The sequence below is a fragment of the Aythya ferina genome (genome assembly GCF_964211825.1).
Source record: "Aythya ferina genome assembly, chromosome: 3".
Taxonomy (NCBI): Eukaryota; Metazoa; Chordata; class Aves; order Anseriformes; family Anatidae; genus Aythya; species Aythya ferina.
In genome coordinates, this window is record NC_140298.1 from 8,748,614 (window position 1) to 8,771,191 (window position 22,578).

The window sequence follows — 22,578 nt, forward strand, 5'->3', positions numbered from 1 at the left end:
GTTAACTAAGCCTAACAGAAATACTTGAAATCATAAATGTATTGAAGTGGGGAGGGTGTATGCGTGTGCCTTCCAGTCCCACCCCCACATGTATTTCTTTCTTCAGCCTGTGAGAAAGTTGCTGTATCTCTTCAGCCATGTCAACTCCTCCAGGCCAAGGAGTTCACAGCTGGGTTCCAAAATGTGGATGATCTCACGAAGAATGAGCTGTCCGCATTCTTTACACAACACGCTAATCCCAATGACCAGGCTGCAGCACTCCTCCTTCAAAATGCTGGACTGAGATGTGTGTGTGTGGGGGGGAAGTTGCTCTTAATGAGTGGCTGGGTAATTATCAAATAATTAGCGTAGCCTGTATGTTCTAATTGCAGAGAAATTGAAAGAGACTTCAGAGGCTGATGTATGATTGACTTTTGTTCGTTCAAGTCACGCTAATCCGAGCTGTATATTGCAAGTTCTTTTTAGATCTGAATGAACTGCTGATTATTGCTGTGAAAACAGACTGTAGACTTTTTTCTTCTCCTCCTACGCTACAAGCCCTGCATTTGGCCATTCACATTGTTTTTCAGATGCGAATGAATGTGAGGGCAAACCCTGTGTCAATGCCAACTCCTGCAGGAACCTGATTGGCAGCTACTATTGTGACTGCATTACTGGCTGGTCTGGCCACAACTGTGATATAAGTAAGTGTCTATATCCTCGGGTTTCTTACAGGTTAATTGTGTGTATACGTATATACCCCACTGAGTTCTGAGCTCACATTTAAACATCAGGCAGAGTCCCAGCAGTTGATGTTTTTAGAAAGGGAGTAGTTGGTGTGGAATGAAAATACACAATTTTATCAAACTCATTAGTCCATAACATAGCTATATTCCGATAAAGCAAGTAAAACAATGATGTGAAGTTTCACTACTTCTAGTAAAAGAATTGGGAAAGGTTCCCACCCATTATAATAACCTTATCTCAAGGAAGGCATGCAGGAAACTTGACAAAAGGTTTATCTAGCTGCAGTTTTAAAGAAACTTGAACTCTATCTACTGTAAATAAATTTTTTGCTTTCTAACTACGCTAATTTTATTGCAGATATTAATGATTGTCGTGGACAATGTCAGAATGGAGGATCCTGTCGGGTAAGCCATTCTTGTTTTATTTTGGCTTGCTGGAGACTTGCAGCAGTAACTAAAATATTTGAGTCTCAACACAGGCAGTGTGGAAAATAGCAATTAGCTGGTATAAATTGTAATTTCTTTGCTTTAAGGGGAGAGGTTATGGCACGCTGGGGCATGTAGGGCTATGTGTAGAATAGCAAAGGCAGAAAATATAACTGCAATAAAGTACTCATTTTCACTCCCAGTGTCACCAGTGAATGGGCTTCTTGTACAAACTATCTGTTGTAAATATAGATATTCTGCTTTAAGAAGTAGATTATCATGTCCTACTCAGAATTCTGACAGTAAGCCATTACTGGCTGGTGTACGTGTATAGATGTATATTTTTTTCTGCAACCCACTCCCCCTAAATATTCCTGCTTTGTTTTAATTTGAGCTAGTTTCTTATGTTGGCATTAGACATTGTAGGAGCATGTTTTTGGACTTTTTTTTTTTCTCTTCTCTAATGAGAATATGTAAGGAAAGAGGAAAAAAAAACTTAACTTTAAACTTTCTTGTTTCTTCCCAGGACTTGGTTAATGGTTATCGGTGCATCTGTTCACCTGGCTATGCAGGAGATCACTGTGAGAAAGACATCAATGAATGTGCGAGTAACCCTTGCATGAATGGGGGTCACTGCCAGGATGAAATCAATGGATTCCAGTGTCTGTGTCCTGCTGGTTTCTCAGGAAACCTCTGTCAGGTAAGAAGCATGGGTGAAAAGCAGGCCCTCAGCCAGTGGTGTTTCTACCAGCACTTTGGATCTGTAGACTGAATACCTTGCATCCAGTGAACCATAATATAAGTTGTGCTTGATATCATTGTCAGTCTGCCAAGAAAGTGACTGATTAGTATATATTGGGGGGTGGGGGAGAAACCAACAGAAAATTCTCATGGGCTGCTGAAGATTCTTTTTCTGTTGAACAGACTGCAAGTGTTTGCATGTCGGGTTTTGTTGCATGCTAACTATTAACTTTCAGGGGCTGTTTAATATCAAGACTGCTGTCTGTTGAAATAGTTGCAAGTCTAACTAAACTCTGTGCGTTATGAACAAATCATTGAGGCAGTAGATAAAAAGGTCAGATTCCACAATGTCTGCTTGTCGTAGTGAGGGAAAGCTATGATAAAACTTCTGTCTCACTCAGCCTTTCCCCTTTCTTACCCCCCTCTTTTTTTTTTTTTTTTTTTTCCATTTTTATTTCCCTTTCCTATTTCTGCACTGCTTACAGCTGGACATAGATTATTGTGAGCCAAATCCTTGCCAGAACGGCGCCCAGTGCTTCAATCTTGCTATGGACTATTTCTGTAACTGCCCTGAAGACTATGAAGGCAAAAACTGCTCCCACCTGAAAGATCACTGCCGCACAACTCCTTGTGAAGGTTTGTGTTACCTTGCAGGTGAATGGGAATGACAGACAACAGTTTCTGCCTGTCCCCTGGCCAAAGCTGTAGAGCAGCTTCAGTAGGGGAATGAGTGGAGCAGATTTTGTATAGAGAGTCTGAATTTTGCCCTGTGTTTTATGCCTCTATTTGTGTGAAAAGATGAGTACTATTTGTAAATAGCAGCTCTTTAAAATATATGTAAAGCATAGGCTTTAAATAGGCCACTTTACTGTATATATTCTTGGCTGTGGAAGTGGTCCAGCTAACTTTGGATAAGACGCTGATTATTTTATGAACAAATACTTGGTGTTGTGTTTTTACCGTAAAGCTGTAGGCATATGCCTGTCTTTTAAACTTCCATCACTGGAAATAAAGATGTTGCTATTAATTTAAGCAATCGGATAGAATGGGCAATCCTCGCTCAGGTCTCTGGTTTTTCTACAGTAATTGACAGCTGTACAGTGGCAGTAGCTTCTAACAGCACACCGGAAGGAGTTCGTTATATTTCTTCAAATGTCTGTGGTCCTCATGGAAAATGCAAGAGCCAAGCAGGTGGAAAATTTACATGTGAATGCAACAAAGGATTCACTGGCACCTACTGTCATGAGAGTAAGAGCTAAAAAGACGTTTTATTTTCCTGTACTGTTCTTGGAAAACTATTCCATCCTTTCCTCCCAGATTGCTTAAAGGTTTTCTTCTTCTAACACACTGAACCTTGGAACTGTGTTAAGTTTTCATATCCTGGTTGGGCGAGGCAGATCGGAATTTGCTAGGCCTTGGGGAAAGTTCACGCTAATGAACCTTCTGGCCTTGAATTGTATATTTTTAAAAACCTTATGTATACAAGGTCTGAGGTATCTAATAGTGGGGTTTAACAAGGATCTTAAGGACTCCTGCTTTCTTACTTTTACTTTTTAATAGCAAATTGCTGAGTGATGGGCTCACTGTTTCATCCCTGAATTGTTTTTGATTTTTTTTTCTTATTAACTTTTATCTTGCTTACCCCTCCTCTCAAAAGGAGAAGTGGGAGTAGCAGCAAATAGTCTTCAATGAGAAGATAATTTCCAGTAGCTATACTCCCAGTTTGATGTGTGTTGTTTTTTTCTCTTTTCTCGTTTCCTCCAAACTGTTGCAGATATTAATGACTGTGAGAGCAACCCCTGTAAAAATGGTGGCACTTGTATTGATGGCATCAACTCCTACAAATGTATTTGTAGTGATGGATGGGAAGGAACGTATTGTGAAACAAGTAAGTTAACCATTCTTTGCAATAAGAACTCTTAGAGATGTATCAGCAAAGAATGGCCCATACTGTCTTTTAGACAATAGCAAACAATGAACTTTCCTACAAAGGCTGCAGAGGACAGTGTCATCTTTTTCCCACTGAGTCACATGTTTTTGAATGAGAACTAAACCCAAACTACCACAACACCCTCAGAGCAGAACCTGGTTCTCCTACCGTTCAATTTTTTTGCTGTACCCTTAACTTCCTGGAAGAAACCCTTAGTGTAGAATATACTGCTCTAGGAAGGGCATATCTATATGTCACGTTTGTTTCCTAGTCTTGAGGATGGAAGGGGAGTAAGCACTCAACTCCTATCCTCTGACTGATAGGATGGTTTACATAATAGACCTTTTCACTTCTTGTTTACTAAAACAAAATGGAAAAAAAAAATGGAGGAACAAGGTGAAATGTTCCTCATGTCTATGACAGTGCTTAAAGCTTTAATGTACTGACCTAAGTGTTTAATCCACGACTGAAACTCAAGCCAAAGTTAGGGATAGAACAGGCACCTTTCGGGCATTAAGTGTTTGTCAATTCTGTAAACACTGCTTAGCTTGTTTTTCTCTCCTTAATATATCTAGATATTAATGACTGCAGTAAAAACCCTTGCCACAATGGAGGAACTTGCCGAGACTTGGTCAATGATTTCTTCTGTGAATGTAAAAATGGGTGGAAAGGAAAAACGTGCCACTCCCGTAAGTTCAGCACTTCCACAACATAACAGGCGTGCTCAGTTACAATGCAGCAAGTTTAAGCATTGTATTAAGAAAGCACAGGTATTAAGGGTAGTTTGGGTTTTTCATAGGTGACAGCCAGTGCGATGAAGCAACGTGCAATAATGGAGGAACATGTTATGATGAGGGGGACACTTTCAAGTGCATGTGTCCTGCAGGATGGGAAGGAGCCACTTGTAATATAGGTAAATACCCTGCATAATCACCAGGAAGCAGATGCAGCACTGAATCTGTGACCTCAGTTTTTCCTCTTGGCTCAGATTTGAGGGCTTTCTAACAACTTAATGGCAAATCTCACTTCTGTTACAGCGAGGAACAGCAGCTGCCTGCCAAACCCCTGCCATAATGGAGGTACCTGTGTAGTCAGTGGAGATTCTTTCACTTGTGTCTGCAAGGAGGGCTGGGAAGGACCCACATGTACTCAGAGTAAGTCATCTCTGCTTGAACTTTTCCAGAGTGTTGCATGATGAGAACATTAGCTCATCCTGTCGCTCTTGGAGCCGAGATTGAAAACAGAAGGGCAAGCTTGTTTGATGTAGGCTTTAGCATCACCTGAATCTTTGTTTTTAATGACTTTATGTGATAGAGCCTTGACCTGGGCATGAGAAAGTTGCAAATGAGTTAAGTGGAGACAGATGTTGTCTTGTTTTCTCCCTGCATTCTTTTTCTACCAGCAGCTCAGTCTGCTTCCACTTTTTTTTCCACTGTTAGATTCTTTTACAACGATCTCTTCCTGTGTACATGTGTTCCACAATGTAGTTAACAAATTTTGTGGTGGAAGCCTGGAATCAATTTAGTGGAGAATTTCAGCATATTTTTGTTAAAGTTGAGCTACATGTAACTTGGGCATTAGGGGAAGTTCAGTCATTCTTTACCGACAGTAGAGCTGTATTAGCCAAAGTCTGCATGTTTAACGTTGTTTATCTTCACTTTGCAGACACAAATGACTGCAGTCCTCATCCTTGGTAAGTTTAATATGTTTGTCTTTCATCTTTTGCTTTTTTTTGTTGTCTGAAAGTTCTAGATTCTATTTGCTTGTAGTGTTTTTTTAATGCACATAATTACTTTTCTTTATAGTTACAATAGTGGCACTTGTGTGGATGGAGACAACTGGTACCGCTGTGAGTGCGCCCCAGGCTTTGCAGGTCCCGACTGCAGGATCAGTAAGTCTTTCAGTGACTCTCTACTTTGATTTTTCTGTTGCTTAAATCTTGTTGCAAGACAATCAACTTAATTGAGTTAAGTGGTAGATCAGATTTATGATAGATGTCCTTTGTCTTCTCTACTTATATCCAGATCAGTAGAGGACGTAGGGAAGGGCAGGAATTACACTGAAAATGAAAGAAATGTTGAATTCCATTTAGCTGAAGCCTTCTGGTGGGCAAAATGCCCTTCAAGATGGTTGTCCCAGTTAGAATATGTTTGTGTTTGACATGAAAGTGTGCTAGCCAAAAACCTTGTCAATTAATAATCTACCTACAAGCCCTGAGGTGATGTATGTACTTCCCTGTAATTTAATAATAATTACAGGTAGGAGGACACTAATACTATTCTTTTTTTAAGTAACAGCCATGGAAATAGAAATTCAGTAGTAGCAATACAACTGGTAGGGGTTTACCACTGCTGTCAGTTGAAGAACTGAATTCTGCCAAAGGAGAGAATCCATCTTTGTGTGAGAAGGAATGTGTCCTTGCCCTTAAAGCTTAAGTAGCTGTAGGGGTCAGGTTTTGATTTTTGTTAGTGCCATGCAGCAGAAACTTCAAAGAATTTGCTGCAAGATGTTGCTGCTAAGAATCTGTCCCTGGGTAGACACTAGAAAGTAAACATAAGAGGGATTTGCCTACTGGAGCTTAATTTTTTTTTTTCTGTTGAAATAAAAGTATATTATAGAGTAACTCCTTTTTTTCCCCTTTTCCTTCCCACTATAGATATCAATGAATGCCAGTCTTCACCCTGTGCCTTTGGGGCTACTTGCATAGATGAAATTAACGGTTACCGTTGCATTTGCCCACCAGGTCGCAGTGGTCCAGGATGCCAAGAAGGTATTTCAGATGTCATAGCTGGTTATATTGCTTGTAGCAAGACATGTATAATTAATTGCATGTGAACGGTTTTGTGGTTGTATGGGGGGTGGGAGGAGTGCTAGGTTATTGTTGGTTAAAAGCAAATATCATGTTCATTGATGAAGCAAGCTTATCACTGGGCTTAAAGGAATTTATATAGAGGGTTTTTTCCACTTTTTTTTTTCCTCAAGCTTTTTAATTCTATTAAATATGTCTTCAGTTACAGGAAGGCCTTGCATTACCACTGTCCGAGTAATGCCAGATGGGGCTAAGTGGGATGATGACTGTAATACCTGTCAGTGCTTGAATGGAAAAGTCACCTGTTCTAAGGTACAACTATGCTGTGTTTTGGGTTATACGGTCTTAATTCTGTAACCAATGGTTACTTATATCAGTATGTATTCCCTTCTAGGTTTGGTGTGGTCCTCGACCTTGTGTAATACATGCCAAAGGTCATAACGAATGCCCATCTGGACACGCTTGTGTTCCTGTTAAAGAAGACCACTGTTTCACTCATCCTTGTGCTGCGGTGGGTGAATGCTGGCCTTCTAATCAACAACCTGTGAAGACTAAATGCAATCCTGATTCTTACTACCAGGACAACTGTGCCAACATCACCTTTACCTTTAATAAGGAAATGATGGCACCAGTAAGTAGCCAAACATAACTCTGTATGCTGTGGCCCACAAATGCTTGTTTCCCTAGTGTGGAACAACTTACTTGACTGCTAAAAATACAGTAAAAGCTGATGCTCCTTCATTAAAAAAGAAAACATAAGTTATAGAAGGCTTAATAAAAATTTCTACCCTAAACGTTTTTGTGTCCAGAGAAGAATAAAAGCTGGTTTGGAGGGAATTTTACACCCTCACCCCCTTCCCTTGAACTGTTACTTTAGGGCAAACTCTCTTCAGCTTTGATGTAAGCCAGTATATCTTATTTTTTTGTGTATAATAAAATGCATACATCATTGTATATATTTAGGTATAGATATAAATGATTTTGTAGGCGTTCATGTGCATGTATACTTAAAAAAAAAAAAAAAAAAAACACACAACATTTTGTCTCCTCCAGGGCCTTACCACAGAACACATTTGCAGTGAATTGAGGAATCTGAATATTCTGAAGAATGTTTCTGTTGAATATTCTATCTATATTACCTGTGAGCCTTCACACTTGGCAAACAACGAAATACATGTTGCTATTGTAAGTATTCCTGGAATATGTTTAAATGTCTTAGTAGTTAATTGCTTGGATATAAGTATAACATGTGGATTTCATAAAAGTTGTAATTCCTGGCTTTGTCAGTACTTCTGAATTCCTGGCTTTGTCAGTACTTCTGTTCAGTTTCTATCCCAGTTCTCTTTTAAGAACAGGGAAGAAATCCTGATTACATGTGCATACCCGAAAGCTACCCTCTGTTAGCAACTGTAATAGGGGACTAAAACACTTCCCAATATGCTCTCTTGAGCACTGCTTTTTGTTTTGTTTGTTTTAAGGATGAGGACAGAAATTTTGCAATATGAGTTTCTGCCTGTGGCTGAGATTTTTGTTTTGTTTCTGTTTTTGGTAGTTGTTTTAAGTGTGAAAAGTACTGAGAGGCTTAACTGATTGTGAAAGTTTATAAATAGCAGATTACCCACACATCTGATTTGGCATTTGGTGTTAATTGTATGACTTCTTATTTAGGCTGCTGAAGATATAGGTGAAGATGAAAACCCAATCAAAGAAATCACAGATAAGATTATTGACCTTGTCAGTAAGCGCGATGGAAACAACACGCTAATTGCTGCAGTCGCAGAAGTCAGGGTACAACGGCGACCAGTTAAAAACAAAACAGGTAAGCTTCCCCCATCTCCAAGAACTCATGCTCTTCATGACTAGAATAGCCTTTCAAAGCAGGTGAAGCTTTTCTTACTTTTGAGATCTGTAGCAACTCTGAGTTTCTCTGCCTGCTGGCCCTGTTAAGTGGGAACAACAAGGAGTATTTGCACCAGGATCTTACTATAAATAACATTTAAAAAAAAAGCGTTCTGTGAATGCTCTAGAACAGTGGCTTAACCCCTTAATAAAAGGCCTACAGCCCTCTCCATGGAGAAACAAGAAGAAAGGAACTGAAGTCTAGCTGGTTCTGAAAGTTCCCACGTATTGACCCGGTGATGACACTGTCCAGATGGATGCTTTTGACCTTGACATTTAATTCATCACAACTAGTTCCCCTGTAGCACCAGGCAGGCACCACAAATGGAGAAATGACTTCAGTGGGAGCATAGCCCCCAGGCCAGGAGAGCCAGGGCAGGACAGTGCAGCAGTGCCTGCAATGACTGGTTCTGCGGCGAGGGGAGGACTTTTTCCATTGAGGGCTGTCAGTCACTACTCAGAATACTAAACTCCCTTTAAACACCCTGTATTCTAAAAAAGCTGAGATTATCCTTACATTACTGTCTGGACCCCAATGTATAAATAAGGCTTAAGAACTGAGATTTCTCTTCTTTGTGAAAAGCCTTGACTGGAACACGTTGTTTGCAGCAGGGTTAACTGGTCTCATATCTCTTCCAGATTTCTTGGTGCCATTACTGAGCTCAGTCTTAACAGTAGCCTGGATCTGTTGCCTGGTAACTGTTTTTTATTGGTGTATTCGAAAACGCAGAAAGCAGAGCAGCCATACTCACACAGCATCTGATGACAACACTACCAACAACGTAAGGGAGCAGCTGAACCAGATAAAAAACCCCATCGAGAAACACGGAGCAAATACTGTCCCAATTAAAGACTATGAAAACAAAAACTCTAAAATCGCCAAAATAAGGACGCACAATTCAGAAGTGGAGGAAGATGACATGGACAAACACCAGCAGAAGGCCCGATTTGCCAAGCAGCCAGCATACACTTTGGTAGACAGAGATGAAAAGCCACCCAACAGCACACCTACAAAACACCCAAACTGGACAAATAAACAAGACAACAGAGACTTGGAAAGTGCACAAAGTTTAAATAGAATGGAGTACATTGTATAGCAGACAGTTGGGTGCTGCCATGCAGGGCCTTTAAATATCATTATAAAGGCACTCAAGAGCTTGTAGTTCTTAAACTGTTGTGTAATATTTGAGTCTAAGGCTATTATTTACTTAGAATCCCTGTGTTAATTTAAGTTTTGACAAGCTGGCTTACACTGGCAATGATAGTTGCTGTGGTTGGCTGGAATACCAAGTGCTGCATTTCACATCTATGCAAAACTAGTCAAAAGTGCCCTAATGTAAATTCAGCTGTAGCTGATACATCATGGAAATGTTTCATAAGGTATTACATAGCCTTATTACTCTTCTTTAGTGTTAATTTTTTTTTTTCTGCCAGATGTCCCAATTTATACAGTTTCTTTAGAATAATACATTTTATTTATATTTATTGAATCTGAGTTTTTTGTATATTGGTTTTATGGTGACGTACAACTAGTTCTGTATTTGAAAGTGCCTTTGCAGCTCGGAACCACAGCAACTATCAAAAATAAGTTTATTATTTATTTTTTTATTGTATTTTTGTTGGGGGTGGGGTGGGGGGAACTTGTCAGCAGTTGCTGGTAAATGAAGAATTTAAAGAGGAAAATGTGTCAAAAATAGAAGTTTGTATAGATATGTAAATAATTCTTTTTTTATTAATCACTGTGTATATTTGATTTATTAACTTAATAATCAAGAGCCTTAAAATATCATTCCTTTTTATTTATATGTATGTGTTTAGAGTTGAAGGTTTTTGATAGCATTGTAAGCTCGTGGCTTCTTTATTTTGAATTTATTTTCTTGTTACATGTTGCCTATATGCCAAAACTAAGGTGTTCTAAAATAGTTTATTTTTAATAGGATGGGCTTTCATGCCTTGATGCTGGTTTTTGTACAATGTCAAACGTTTGAAACACCTTCCATAGTATCACTTTAAGACTATTTGTAATTACTGACTGAGGCAGTTTAGATAATTAGACTAGAGAAAAAATTTTTTGCTGCTTTAGACTTGAAAACGAGTGACAGGCAGATAATCTGCTAAGAAGCAGTTTAAGGGAACAAAACTGAGCTATTACTTTATGTAGATGAAATGTGAGTGGTTGCATGTAATTAAAATATCAAATTAGCGTGTGAAGTTGGAAACACAGCAATCTTATTTTGTAAATTCTGATTATTTTTTTCACCATGAATATGTAATACTGAACCACTTGTAGATTTGACTTTTTTTGTAATCTACTGCATTTAGGGAGTATTCTAATAAGCTAGTTGTTGAATACTTGAACAGTAGAATGTCCAGTAAGATCACTGTGTAGGTTTGCCATAGATTACACTGCCCGCCTTAACAAGTGAGGAAATCAAAGTGCTATTACAATGTTTAAGATCAAAAAGGCTTATAAACATAGTAATCTCAGTGGTTAACCACTGAGATCATGAAGATACCTTGTATTGTGATATTAGTGTTATATGAAAATGCATCTTTGATGTGTTGTTCCTGGCAATAAATCTTGAAAAGTAATATTTATTAAATTTTTTGTATGAAAACATAAATCAGCGTGGAGATTATTGAGCTCTGGAGGCACTCCCAACTAGTCAGTTGGGCAAAAACAGTGGCAAGTGTTGGTCCGCGCTTCTAAGACTTGCCACTGGTTTTGGTGAAGTCAGGTTTCTTGCTAGATGACTGTGTTTCTGGCTGGCTTAAAATCAAATTGAAGGAGTTTGAAAGCAACCTGTCCCTTGTTCTCAATGTCTTTTGCCTAATGTACATCCATGTACTTTTGAGACAGTGATGATGCGACTGGAATTGTGCAACTATTTATTTGGCATGGGCCAATGAGCTACCACCAGATAGTAACCAAATCTAAGTAGCTAGGCAAGGTACAAACTGCTGACCTGGACGGGAAAGGATCCATAGATTATGATGATTCCTAGTGGGCAAAAAGTGCTTTGTGAAGCATAAACTAAACTCTTAAAATATTCTGAAATGGCTTAATGTTTAACTAATGCAGTCCCTCCCAGTTTAGAGGGACTGGGTGTGGAAGTATGGGCCAGCTGTATGATAGCCTGCTCTTTATTTTAGCGTGCTTTCCTGATGAAGCTGCAACTTTGCTTTGTTAAAGCTGAAGGAAAAAATTAACAGTATGTAACAAGCTTAGCTGGAAAATAATATAAAACAGAGTTGGGTTCCTCCTTGTATTTAAACCACTCTACTGCAAGCCGCAGGCCTTTTCTTCCGCATTTGTTTGTAGTAAATAGATACTATAAGATTGCTGTAATATGAACACTTGAAAATAATCTGAGTGCAAGACATATTGTTCTGTACTGTTCTTACAGCCATCTTAAAGAAAATGGTTAAAAATCTCTTTAGTGTTACTTTTTATTTCAAGCCCACTTTAAAATGAGATTTCTAACTTGTTGCCACACTACCTTGAAAGGGGTACTGCTCTTATTCTTCACAATTGCATGCCACATAACTTTAGTGGAGAATCATTAGTTTACTGCTTGCTGAACAGGAAGTCAACAAGATTAGCTTCATCTGACCACTTCAATAATACCTAATCAAACAAATCCCACAAGTATTTTTTCTCTTTGTTCCCAGACTTCTACAATCTGCAATAAAACAAACAAGTTGTGTCTAAAAAAGCCACTTACAGATAATGGAGTCTTCCAGCCAGCTTTGAAGCACGAAGTGAGGCTATTAACTGAACAGATTTCTGTGCTAGAGTGCTGAATTAGCCATCTTCCTGTACAAGCCCACTGTTCACAAAGATGGTGCTTTCAATGATGCAGAAACCAACTACTGCTTCTGAATAACTGAAACATTTACACCTGAAGTTGTAGTAATAAACCCTTCTCTTAGGCAAAAGAAGAAAACAACAACTAGGAATTCTGCTAGTCTCAGGGAATATGTTTGTGCCAAGTTACTTGAAAACATGCAGAGTCAAATCCTAATTAGACTTAATCAGCTAATACAGTGAAAAAGCTGTTCAGATCTCCAAAGACTCTGTATAGAGCAAAAGCCGGGTTCATCAAATTCCAAAATCTTTTTAAAATTGTGAACACAGTATTAATTAATTTATTTCCAGCCCTTCCAGGGCAACGAGCCACCATGCTGACCATGCAAAAGTTTTGTTACTGCCCTGTTTATCCATACACAACCTATTTTTCCTATATCACTAATGTCATCGCTATACCATAGCTATAAAACTAGAGCAGTACAAGTTGTACAGGGAGAGGGAAGAGTGAGGGAATTCTATTAGACTTGTATAAAGAAAAATATTTTAAAATTATATCCTCGCATCTCAGTGCTAGCTTCAAAATTTATACTGGTGAATTTACAACAAAATGAGTCTTCCAAAACCCAGAACCACCACCAAATTGGGGGTTGGGATATGGAGTGTTTTCCATTGTGATGAAAATAAATAGAAACATGGAAGTTTAAGGCTTTCCCATTAGAATATCAAGGCAGGGGTATTTTTGTACAAACCGTACTTAGCCAGTTCACAGTTTACTACTCCGGGAAGATACATTCTGTTTAGTCAGGAGAAGTTTCATGCTGTTTGTGTTTATGCTTTGGATCCTTATTCATCTAAGAACAAAAAATGTGTGCTTCCTGAGCTGCCATTTAAATATAAGAACTTTAAAAATAAATTATTCCTCCTTGCACCCTCAGCTTTGCTACAGCTAGAGCTAATTGAACCTGTCAAATCTGGGTTTGGTTCAACATGAGCTGAATGCAGCCACATCAAAGTCGCTGCACCTCCGCACGGAAAGGGCCCATCTTACACAGAGGTGACTAGTGAAAAGGTGCTGACCACGCATGCTACGTCAGCCTCAACTCCAACATATTCATGTCACTGGGGGAAAGATAGCCTTGGGAACAGCTATTTCTGCATTGTTAATACAAGCAAATGACAGTGAGACAGCTCTTGTACATTTAAAGCCTAGCAAGTGAAGCCTGGCTCAGGGCCTAGATATGAGACTAGCAATCCTCAAACTGTTTCACGAGGAAACTATTTCTCTCTCCACAGTAACACCACTTGTTCTTGCACTGAGACACCTGCATGACAAGAGTTAATATTGTTAACCAGCTCTCTGCGAAGCTAGAAAATGTACACGGTTGTGCTCTCCATTGCTCCTTGAAGACTGCATGATTCAGCGTCTCATCGGCTATCCCCCATGTGGCTGCTCCAGCCATCCTGCTTAAGGCAGCCTTGCCTCCCCCTCTGTTCAGAGGCCGTGGAACGCTACCCCTGCCGTTTGCAGAGTCCCTCCGGAACAAGTCACAAGGCAGAGACAATTCTTCTATTAGTGTTTGCAAAGAAGATGAGAAGTTGTGACAAGGGAAGTACCAAATCCAGCCTTTTCCTCCCCAGAAGTTGGAAGTAATTGCGTAAGCTCCCCCTCCCCTTCTAAAAGCAGCAAGATACTAACGGTTGGTTGCTTGATATTTAAGAATTTTTCAACTTCCTCTTTAACAGTATTGGCACTAGTGGTCATCACAATTACTGTTTACCAGTGCTGACAGAGTTTGTTTTTATAGATCAGCTCTTGTTCCCAAAGCAGGGGAGGAAAAACAAACAAAAAACCAGTGCAATAGCTGTGCAAGGATTAACTCCAACTTTTGGGGGTGGAGGAGGAAAGAGGTGAAGGTTCTGAGAGGTCTGTTGGCCACCAAGGTTCAGCAGATGGCTTACCTAGCAGTGGGGCGGCAGTGGAGTGCTATGGTATCAGACAGGGTGTCAGACCGGAGTTCCAGCCCAGATCTCCCAGTGAGCGCCTTCTCTGTGATGTGCAAATTGTCTCAACCAGTTTCTCTACAGGGTGGAGAAATAAACCTCTATTCTTTTCATTCTAGCACTATGAGATCATATTAATATTAAAACAGGGCATGCCCATCTCTAGAATTATAGCTCTAGATACTTTTCTTTAAAGATCTGATGCATAATGAAAAAGACAATTATTCTGGCAGCAAGTACAGCAGTTATGGAGCTAGATTACCAATTCCTACTACTGAGGTAGCAACTAAAGTGGCTGTCTCAGCTATACTGCAGGACCTAACTGACAAAACGGGAACAAATCAGTGAAATTCTCATTCACAAACAGTGCACTGTCAGCTCTCACAGGAGCCAATTCCCAACTCTAGAATAATTGTAATGTACAGTAAAGGAGGCAGGATGGTGGAGGTTAATTCCCTGGACAATTTCTGGGTTATAGCTCGAATGCCCTGGGACACTACATCATATTAACAACTGTTTTACAGTTTCTTAGCATAAGCCACTACCAAACAAACAAACAGAAAGTCCCAGTCTAAAAACGTCGCCTTATTGCCACTGTGGAAGGGTTAAGGACATGTGCTACCAGGATCCATTATAAGTATCTGGAATAAAAGAGTCAACAAGGAGGGAGAACAGTTCAAAGACAGTTGAACAAGTTGATGAAAGAATTTGCAGCACGAGTTCCTTACCCTATGTGCTTTACCTTGAAGAAATTGCTTACTCTCAGTGCTGCCCCAACTGTCAAAATAAGCATATTCATATCCCTCCCAGGTTCAGCTGCAGAATGCTTTGATAGCGCTTTGATAAAAGGCTCAGAGTGCTCCTCTTCCCTATCCCCATCTTCTCATTCACAGAGATTTTTGGATGCTAGTTGATGTTTATTAGAGAAGAAAAAAGCAGAAAGCAAAGTGAGGAGTGCCTTTTATTAAAGCTAATTTCTGAGGCCAACCCACACTTCCCACTGCTGGCTCAAAGACTCTTGATACTATTAACTCTATTTGCTCAAGCTTGCTTTGGAGTGTTTTAATACAATAGGAAATGTTTTATGAGGTACTGATATAAGCAAGGAGATAACTATTTATAACATGAACAACCTGGGATATTCTAATTACATTTTACATCATTCTTTTTCAACTAGTTTTCAATGCAAACAAACAAACAAAATCCTCTTTTTCCTTAAAAAAAAAGAAAAACAAAACAATTATCCATTCAAAAACCAATGAGATAATGATACAAAAAAGTCAATTAAAACTCAAAGAATGTGACACGCATGCGGAATTGTGAGAGGGAAGGAAGTTCACACTGACAAAATAAAAGCCTCAGGGAGAATAACTAACACTCACTTGGACAGAAGTTTCTGTAGCAATGAAAAGTTTGGGTTCTTAAAATTTTCCTTTTTTTTGTTAGAAACAGGTGTTGTTGGCCTTATCCAAGTCAAGTGTAACATCAAAATGTAGCTATGCAGTGGTAACAACACGCTAGCATATGCTGTAGACCTTAGCATGGAGAACTACTATTTTACAGTATCAGACCTAGCACAAAGTTTATTATTACTCAGCATAACTCTAGTGATAGTTACCATTTTCCTACAGATCAGCACTGGTCAAGGGAGATTTTACAACAACTGCTTCCTTTTAATAAATAAATAAAAGGCTGGTGTAGCTTTTGATGTGTGTTTAAACACAGAAGTTCACTAAGCAAATAATTTAACTACCTCAATGTAACAAATAATACAAATGATAGTCTGCACACATTAGAAAGTGTTTGGCTAGGAAAGCACTGTTTCACTATCAGCAACTAGCACAGACCAAACTAACCAGATAAGTCAAAAAAAAAAAAAAAAAAAAAAAAAAAAAAGCTGTCTGTTTTGGAAAATACAGTTATCTCTTTTCAAAGACAAATAGATAAATTTGTATCTTTCAGTGTGAACCTTGCATTGTGAGCTTTAGCCAGTCAATTCCTCAGATCTACACATACTGCAGAGGAGTTCAAAGAAGTTCCAAAAATGAGAAAGCATACAACACACAACAACCTCCCCCCCCAAAAAAAATACTAAAAAAAAATGTTTCTGCACTTCGATGAAGTTTCAGAATAGAATAGAGCCTTACATATTTAAAACTTTTAATAGAAGGGTACGCTAATGCAGCTCTGAAGCAAATTTGTAATAGCAAGCCTGGGCCAAGACTTGCAAACTGCTAATTTTACATTGCTCGGGCTCACTTTCCAGCTTTTTTTTTTTTTTTTTTTCCCCCTTTTGTTCCTAAGCCTGACTTGGAAATCAGGTCTGCAGTTCCAGAGGATGCCAGACCACACACCTGTCAGTGATCTGGATGCAGGTGGATTGTAGATAACGGAAAATAAATAAATAAATAAAAAACAAGGCTGAGGAGAAGAACCTTGGGGTTAAAACAGAAAGATAACAGAGGCATATGGTGAACACAGGTCAGTTATCAGAGTCACATAAAATATCCATAAGACTTACAAACGGGAAACTTTTATAGCAGTGCTGCCATATGGAGAAAAAGAAAGAACAATTTTGACCAGTAACACCATCCATAGTCTATAGAAACAACAATGATTTTTCCCTAAATAACTGCATTTCTGAAAGGATTCAAGAGACAACTTTTCAAAGTAATTAAGCTCAAAATACACATATAGAAAGCAGTGGGTCTTTCAAAAGAGCCTAGGATCCTAACAAGCCAGTAATTACAATTGATACAACCATGTACTTTTCAAAAGTCCATTTGTATAATCCGTAGGCTCTAACCCTCTAAACATTCCAGCCCTACATTTCTTATTGTTACAATATCATTGTTTGAAAAGGAAAATGGTTTCGTGCTATCAGTAAGGCTATGTAAAACAGCATTGTAAATACCATAACAAAATATCCTAAATGCAAAATCAAATGCTCTCAGCTATATAAAAGATAATGATTTTGTCTACCCAAGCTCCCCATAAACATATGATGACATCCATTTGTAAGGCTGCATATGTTGCTCAGTTACAATTGAAACTAATTTGTAATTATAAGGCTGACCTAATAATAATAGCAATGGTATCCCATAATACAAGCTATATGTGGTAGAGCTCTCTTTTCTAATACTGGAATTAAATTCTTTTGGAGAGCAGAAGGGCAAGAGGAATAGAAGCTTCAAAATCCAAAACTGTTAGGAGTACTAATCTGGGGCATACTTGCTCGAGTCTGTCAGCAATTGTCACAGGAACAATCAGTGTGTTTGCCAGTTTGGAAAAGCAAGCATAGAGTCTTTCTGCTAAGCAGAATAAAATGAAAAGAAGTAACAAGTAATTTCGTGAGCTCAACATGCGTCTGTTCTCACATAATCATCTAAACCTCTCCTGTAGGTTTCTGTTACAACCAAGAACGTCATGGAAAAGTCAAAAGGATCCAGGTGAAAAGCAAGGTAAAAATAATGGAAATACATATGAATAACTAGAATATACGCTTGCATTATTTTTTTATTAGGTTATGCACTGTAAGGACTTCAAGAAACTGTCCAGAAAACATACACTTTAATATAAAGTATCAAATGACTGTTTTACTTATTTTTATTTTTCTGAAAATTTATTAAATTTCCTTACACCTCTTTTAAGTCCTTTAAAAATGTGCTTTTTACTCCCTTACTAGCAAAGTATCTTGAGCCCATAGAAAAGACAAGAGTAAACATACCTCAAGCTATTCTTCTTCCAAACCCAGATTTGTTTGGAGCCTTCACTGCGCTTGTCACTAGGAAGACCTTTTTGCAGAGCCTGAAGATGGGTAAGCATTAGCAACCTTACTGCAAAGTACTATGAGAAACATCATGCAAACAGGCTGAAAGACAAAAGAGAAAATGTCTTCTAGCAGGCATGCAGAATCTTTTTCATTTACAGCAAAAGCAGATTTTTTTTTTTTTACAGCAGAAAAGATGCTGTTCAATTGACAGTGTTTTGCTGTCAACTGCCGAGTCGCTAACTCTCTAACGTGTACTACGCACCAACTCCAACGCTTATGGATGTGAATCTTCCTATTAATCTAAATAAAGCTACTCACACCATTAAGTGTATGGCTGTAAGATTTCTGCAAAATTTGCTTCACATAAAACATCTGTGCTCAAATTGATTTTGAGAGAATGATCAAAAGGAAATTGCTTGTAATTTTATTTTAGCCATTTAAAAATATGAACATGAAAGAAGAAGTTACAGTTCCTTAGCACATTAGCATACAACTTACAAAAACATTATTAAAAATCACTGTACAATTAAAAATTACCTGTATCTTAAAATAAAAAAATAACTCAGATCGCTAACACCTGAAAAGCACAGACTGTTGTCCTTGCACACACGCAAGGCTTGATTGTGAAACCTGAGTGCATAAAGAAGTGCATGCATGTTTATGTATGAACTTTCCCCAACAGCAATGTTTGCAAATCCAGGTGACTACACACATAAGAATAAATAATTTTTCCAAATAGTGAATGCACGATCACTCGTATCCACAGCTCACTTTAGAAACACGCATTCCTGTCAAAACTGCCCAAACACAAACTATAGTTATTTGGAAAGCCCACTGAAAAGTGGCCCTTAAATTATCAGCAGTATTAAAATCTGGTTAAAGATTTATTTGAAATAACCTCAATTTGCCTTACTGTTGTAAAGATCACATGAATAAACCACAAACTTCCTAATGCAGAAAAAGGATTGATTTTTACTAAAATAAACCATGTGTTTAGAAACATCAAAAAAAAAAATGGATAACTGCAGCTGTTAACAGATTACAAAAGTGATTGTAACTTTTTCTGTCATCAGCTATCAGGACTTTTTAATAGTACCAAAACACGCAGAGATCTGAAATTCTGCTTAGTAAATATTTTATAGGAGATTCTTCCTTTTGTAAATATTACATCTGATTTGTACAGTATTTATGGGTCTAATGTCAAAAGACATAACAGAATTATCTCAATTACAGTACCAAACAGCTATGATGTTTAGTTAACTATTTTTTCTTTAAAAGTTTATCTAATTTGGACTTTTTAGAGATTATTTTTCATTATTTTGAATTGCTTCCTACTTTTTATATACGCTTTCCAAACACAAATCTGGCTGTCCATCCATACCATCGAGGTAATATCTCAGGTTTTATGACTTCTTAAGCCTTCGTAGTTTTAACTTCCTGAGACCATCTTCACCCTCTTTTTTCCTTTTTTGGGTAGGCTTCTCCACAGGCACAGGCTGCAGTTCTAAACAAGATGACGAAGGCATGGCAGGTAATTCTTTGGTGGTTGTGCCTGGCTCATTTTGGTTTGTCTGCACTATGTTGTGCCCCACAGGAGGAGGCTGGGAGAGGTTTTTTCCCAAAGTAAGTGACTCTTCATCAGACACAGTCTTTGTTAAGTCTTGTTTAGAAAACACCCTGGAATTAAGTGGGGTCTTCTCCTCCAAGAACAGACCTGAACAACCATCATTGCACTTAGTCATTTCGGTATTGCTAGGAATTAAAGTAGCCTCTTCAGAGGATGCTTTTTTGAAATGGTCTAACTTTTCTTCTGAACCACAACTCCCTTGTTGAGCCTGTGTTTTGGTCACTTCTTGATTTTGTTTTGGATCTAGCAGTGCTGACTCATAGCTACAAGGAGGGTTCTTGCTTAGAAGTCTTGACTTCAACCGCTCCACAGAGTGAGGTTTTCGCTGGCTGCTAGTATCCTCTGGCTGTCTCTGATTAACATTATTTTCCATCTCTAAAATAGGAAGCTCCAAGTTGCTCTCAGCTGTATTTATGCAATCCTTCAGTTGTCCTGTACTCCTACATTTCACTTCAGATTGAGGACTGGTGGAAGTTTGACAGTCATTCTTTCTGTTCTCTGTCCGTGAGTCCACTGAGCCAAGATCCACCTTCTTGGAGTCTTTGCTGGTTTGGGGTTTGCTCATGCTACTTTTCCTTTTCTTTGTCCTTTTCACACTGCAATATAAAGGGATTTTGTTTTTAATAAAAAAGAATCTCTACTGCCTCAATTTGCCCTTCTTACAAACTCTGAAAGACCACTAGGGCAACCCTCTTTCTGAACATGGAAAAAATCCCTCTATATCATCTTGACAAGCAGCAATGTTTGTCTAGTGTGGATAGTATCAAGTGTTATCCATCTGATTTTCCACTGCACTAGGGGAACCCTACTTATTAATGACTAAGCCATGAAGGAGTTCACATTCTATTCCAAGAGGCAGAACTGGATTCATTACAAATGTTAAAGGTCAACTCTGCAGAAGTATATTGAATTCCTTCCCAAGCTGGCTAGATAAAATAGTATTTCATAAGTGCCCAAATGATTTCAAACCATTCCCATATATTCATATGCGTAATGTATATCTAAAGAATAGAGGGGGACAAGGGGGAGAGGCAGTGTGTGTGTCTGTGTATTTCTAATCTCTAGTTTAGAAGTGTTCCTCTGGATTTTTTCCCAGGACATTTCAAAGCATTACTTTAAAGTTAACCACTACTCATCTAATATCAAGCCTGCTCATCTGGGAAGGACTTAGGTAATGCACACAGATGATATTCTGAAAGGAATTATACACGAAAAGTGAATCACAAGGGACACGATGGAGTGTCAATATATAAACACTCCTCAGCAGTGTTACCTCCAAATCTACACTTCACATAGGCTGTGCGATGAACTTTATGCACAAGTACTGAAGCTGCCTATGTAAGATTTCAAGTCTAAAGATATTGCTATAGATCCTCCGATGCTGGGGCTGCTTTCTGCTGGTCCACTGACACCAAGCAGTTCCCCTCTCTACATATTTAACTTTATGGAAAAGGAACTCTTACAAAATAGGTAGAGCTGGCATAACTCCAAATCTAATCTCCCTTCTAAAGACATCACGGATGAAACAACACAGGTTAAAATAAAAGTTGACAGGGCTCACAGCAATTCCTTGATTCCACAGTTGATGTACCGAACATTTGGAACTACTGGCAGTTTGTGCAAGTACCAATGGCATCCTGGTACAGCAGAGGACCAGCAAAACATTCAGCTGACCCACACACCCTCCCCATCTACTACACCACATGGACATGGCACTCTTCAGCTGTGTCCAAAGATCCAGACTAATACTGTGGTATGCTGCAGACTCTCAAAACGAACAAAAAATATATTTGCAAGTGTTTTTCACCAGATTCAAACATCACTTATTTATTTTGGCTCAGAGCTGCTTTCAAGAAAAAAACACCCTGTTTTGGTTCTGCCACATGCTATGTGAGATATCTATGTGGGTTGTAATAGCTTTTTTCATGCTGTACAAAATAACAAAGATCATTTTATGTGCTTATTCAGACTAGAGGAGTAGTCTCTTAACAATCTCAAATAATATTTTACAGAGGAGTTCATACTATTTGACATTTTATTCCATAGGCTAGACTCTATTCACCCAAATTTTATCAGATTATAAACGTAACAGCTTAGAAACAATAACGACATACATTTCTTTCAAGATGTCTTGCTTTATCTGCTCGTTCAGACTAATCTTAAGCTTTCCGTTCTCAGCAGATGCAGTAAAATATTCAGATGTCCCACTGGAAACTTCTTCTTTCTGCTCCAAAAGAAAACACAGGTTTAAAACATGACACATCAAGCTATGATTATTCAACATTAAGCTCCATTTCTAATATGAAGACGTACAGATGTTCTTTATTATTTTGATCCAAGCAGTCTAAAAAAAATGGCTAAGTACAGAATTATTTTTAATCTTTTAATATTTGGGAGTCTAGTCAGTTCACTCCCTTTTCAGACTCCCAGCGAACATACTTCATATGCTAAAATATACCGCAAACAAACAAGACTGCAATGTAAAGGATGTAGCTTTCCAAACCATCTGAGGAAACTGTTGGCAAATATTTGACATCTTTGTGGCTCAAACTGTGACAAATGCCAGGAATCTCTGTTGCAGACAGGAGCATGTTTGTCAGTTTTTTTTCTGAAGAGACTGACTGGCGCAGTGGTCTATACACTTATTCTCAGAAGAATTCCCATAATTTTCCATACTTACAGAAAATATACAGAGTATTACTTACTCATTTAAGAAGGCAAGGGTTAAAAATTTTAATACTAACATTCAAACGCTCACAGCTTGTAGTGGTTGGCTACTACAGGACAACAGGGGAATTCTTTCTGGTCTCAGCTAACAGCAGTACCATAGTTTTATA

The 22,578-nt window shown here is 38.5% G+C and overlaps 2 protein-coding genes across 5 annotated transcripts in view; one reads left to right on the plus strand and one right to left on the minus strand.

Annotated features, from left to right (window-relative positions):
* JAG1 (jagged canonical Notch ligand 1) overlaps positions 1-11,154 on the plus strand; it is a 36,168-nt gene extending 25,014 nt beyond the window's left edge. The window contains exons 10-26 of the mRNA XM_084512483.1: positions 570-683; positions 1,084-1,130; positions 1,678-1,851; positions 2,378-2,528; positions 2,976-3,140; positions 3,667-3,780; positions 4,398-4,511; positions 4,622-4,735; positions 4,860-4,976; positions 5,488-5,515; positions 5,628-5,713; positions 6,479-6,592; positions 6,834-6,943; positions 7,026-7,262; positions 7,685-7,816; positions 8,300-8,450; positions 9,170-11,154. Of these exons, the coding sequence (XP_084368609.1) occupies positions 570-683; positions 1,084-1,130; positions 1,678-1,851; positions 2,378-2,528; positions 2,976-3,140; positions 3,667-3,780; positions 4,398-4,511; positions 4,622-4,735; positions 4,860-4,976; positions 5,488-5,515; positions 5,628-5,713; positions 6,479-6,592; positions 6,834-6,943; positions 7,026-7,262; positions 7,685-7,816; positions 8,300-8,450; positions 9,170-9,627 (2,426 nt within the window). The 3' untranslated portion in view covers positions 9,628-11,154. The remainder of the gene's footprint in view (positions 1-569; positions 684-1,083; positions 1,131-1,677; positions 1,852-2,377; positions 2,529-2,975; positions 3,141-3,666; positions 3,781-4,397; positions 4,512-4,621; positions 4,736-4,859; positions 4,977-5,487; positions 5,516-5,627; positions 5,714-6,478; positions 6,593-6,833; positions 6,944-7,025; positions 7,263-7,684; positions 7,817-8,299; positions 8,451-9,169) is intronic.
* SLX4IP (SLX4 interacting protein) overlaps positions 1-22,578 on the minus strand; it is a 104,304-nt gene that overhangs the window by 5,222 nt on the left and 76,504 nt on the right. For 2 of the 4 annotated variants that reach the window (XM_084512495.1, XM_084512494.1), the window contains 2 exons: positions 21,856-21,965; positions 18,516-20,337 (listed from right to left, as the gene is read on the minus strand). In XM_084512495.1, the coding sequence (XP_084368621.1) occupies positions 19,518-20,337; positions 21,856-21,965 (930 nt within the window). In that variant the 3' untranslated portion in view covers positions 18,516-19,517. Of the gene's footprint in view, positions 1-14,300; positions 14,421-18,069; positions 18,214-18,515; positions 20,338-21,855; positions 21,966-22,578 lie in introns of those variants that run through there. The other 2 variants (XR_014690740.1, XR_014690739.1) reach the window with 2 other exon arrangements.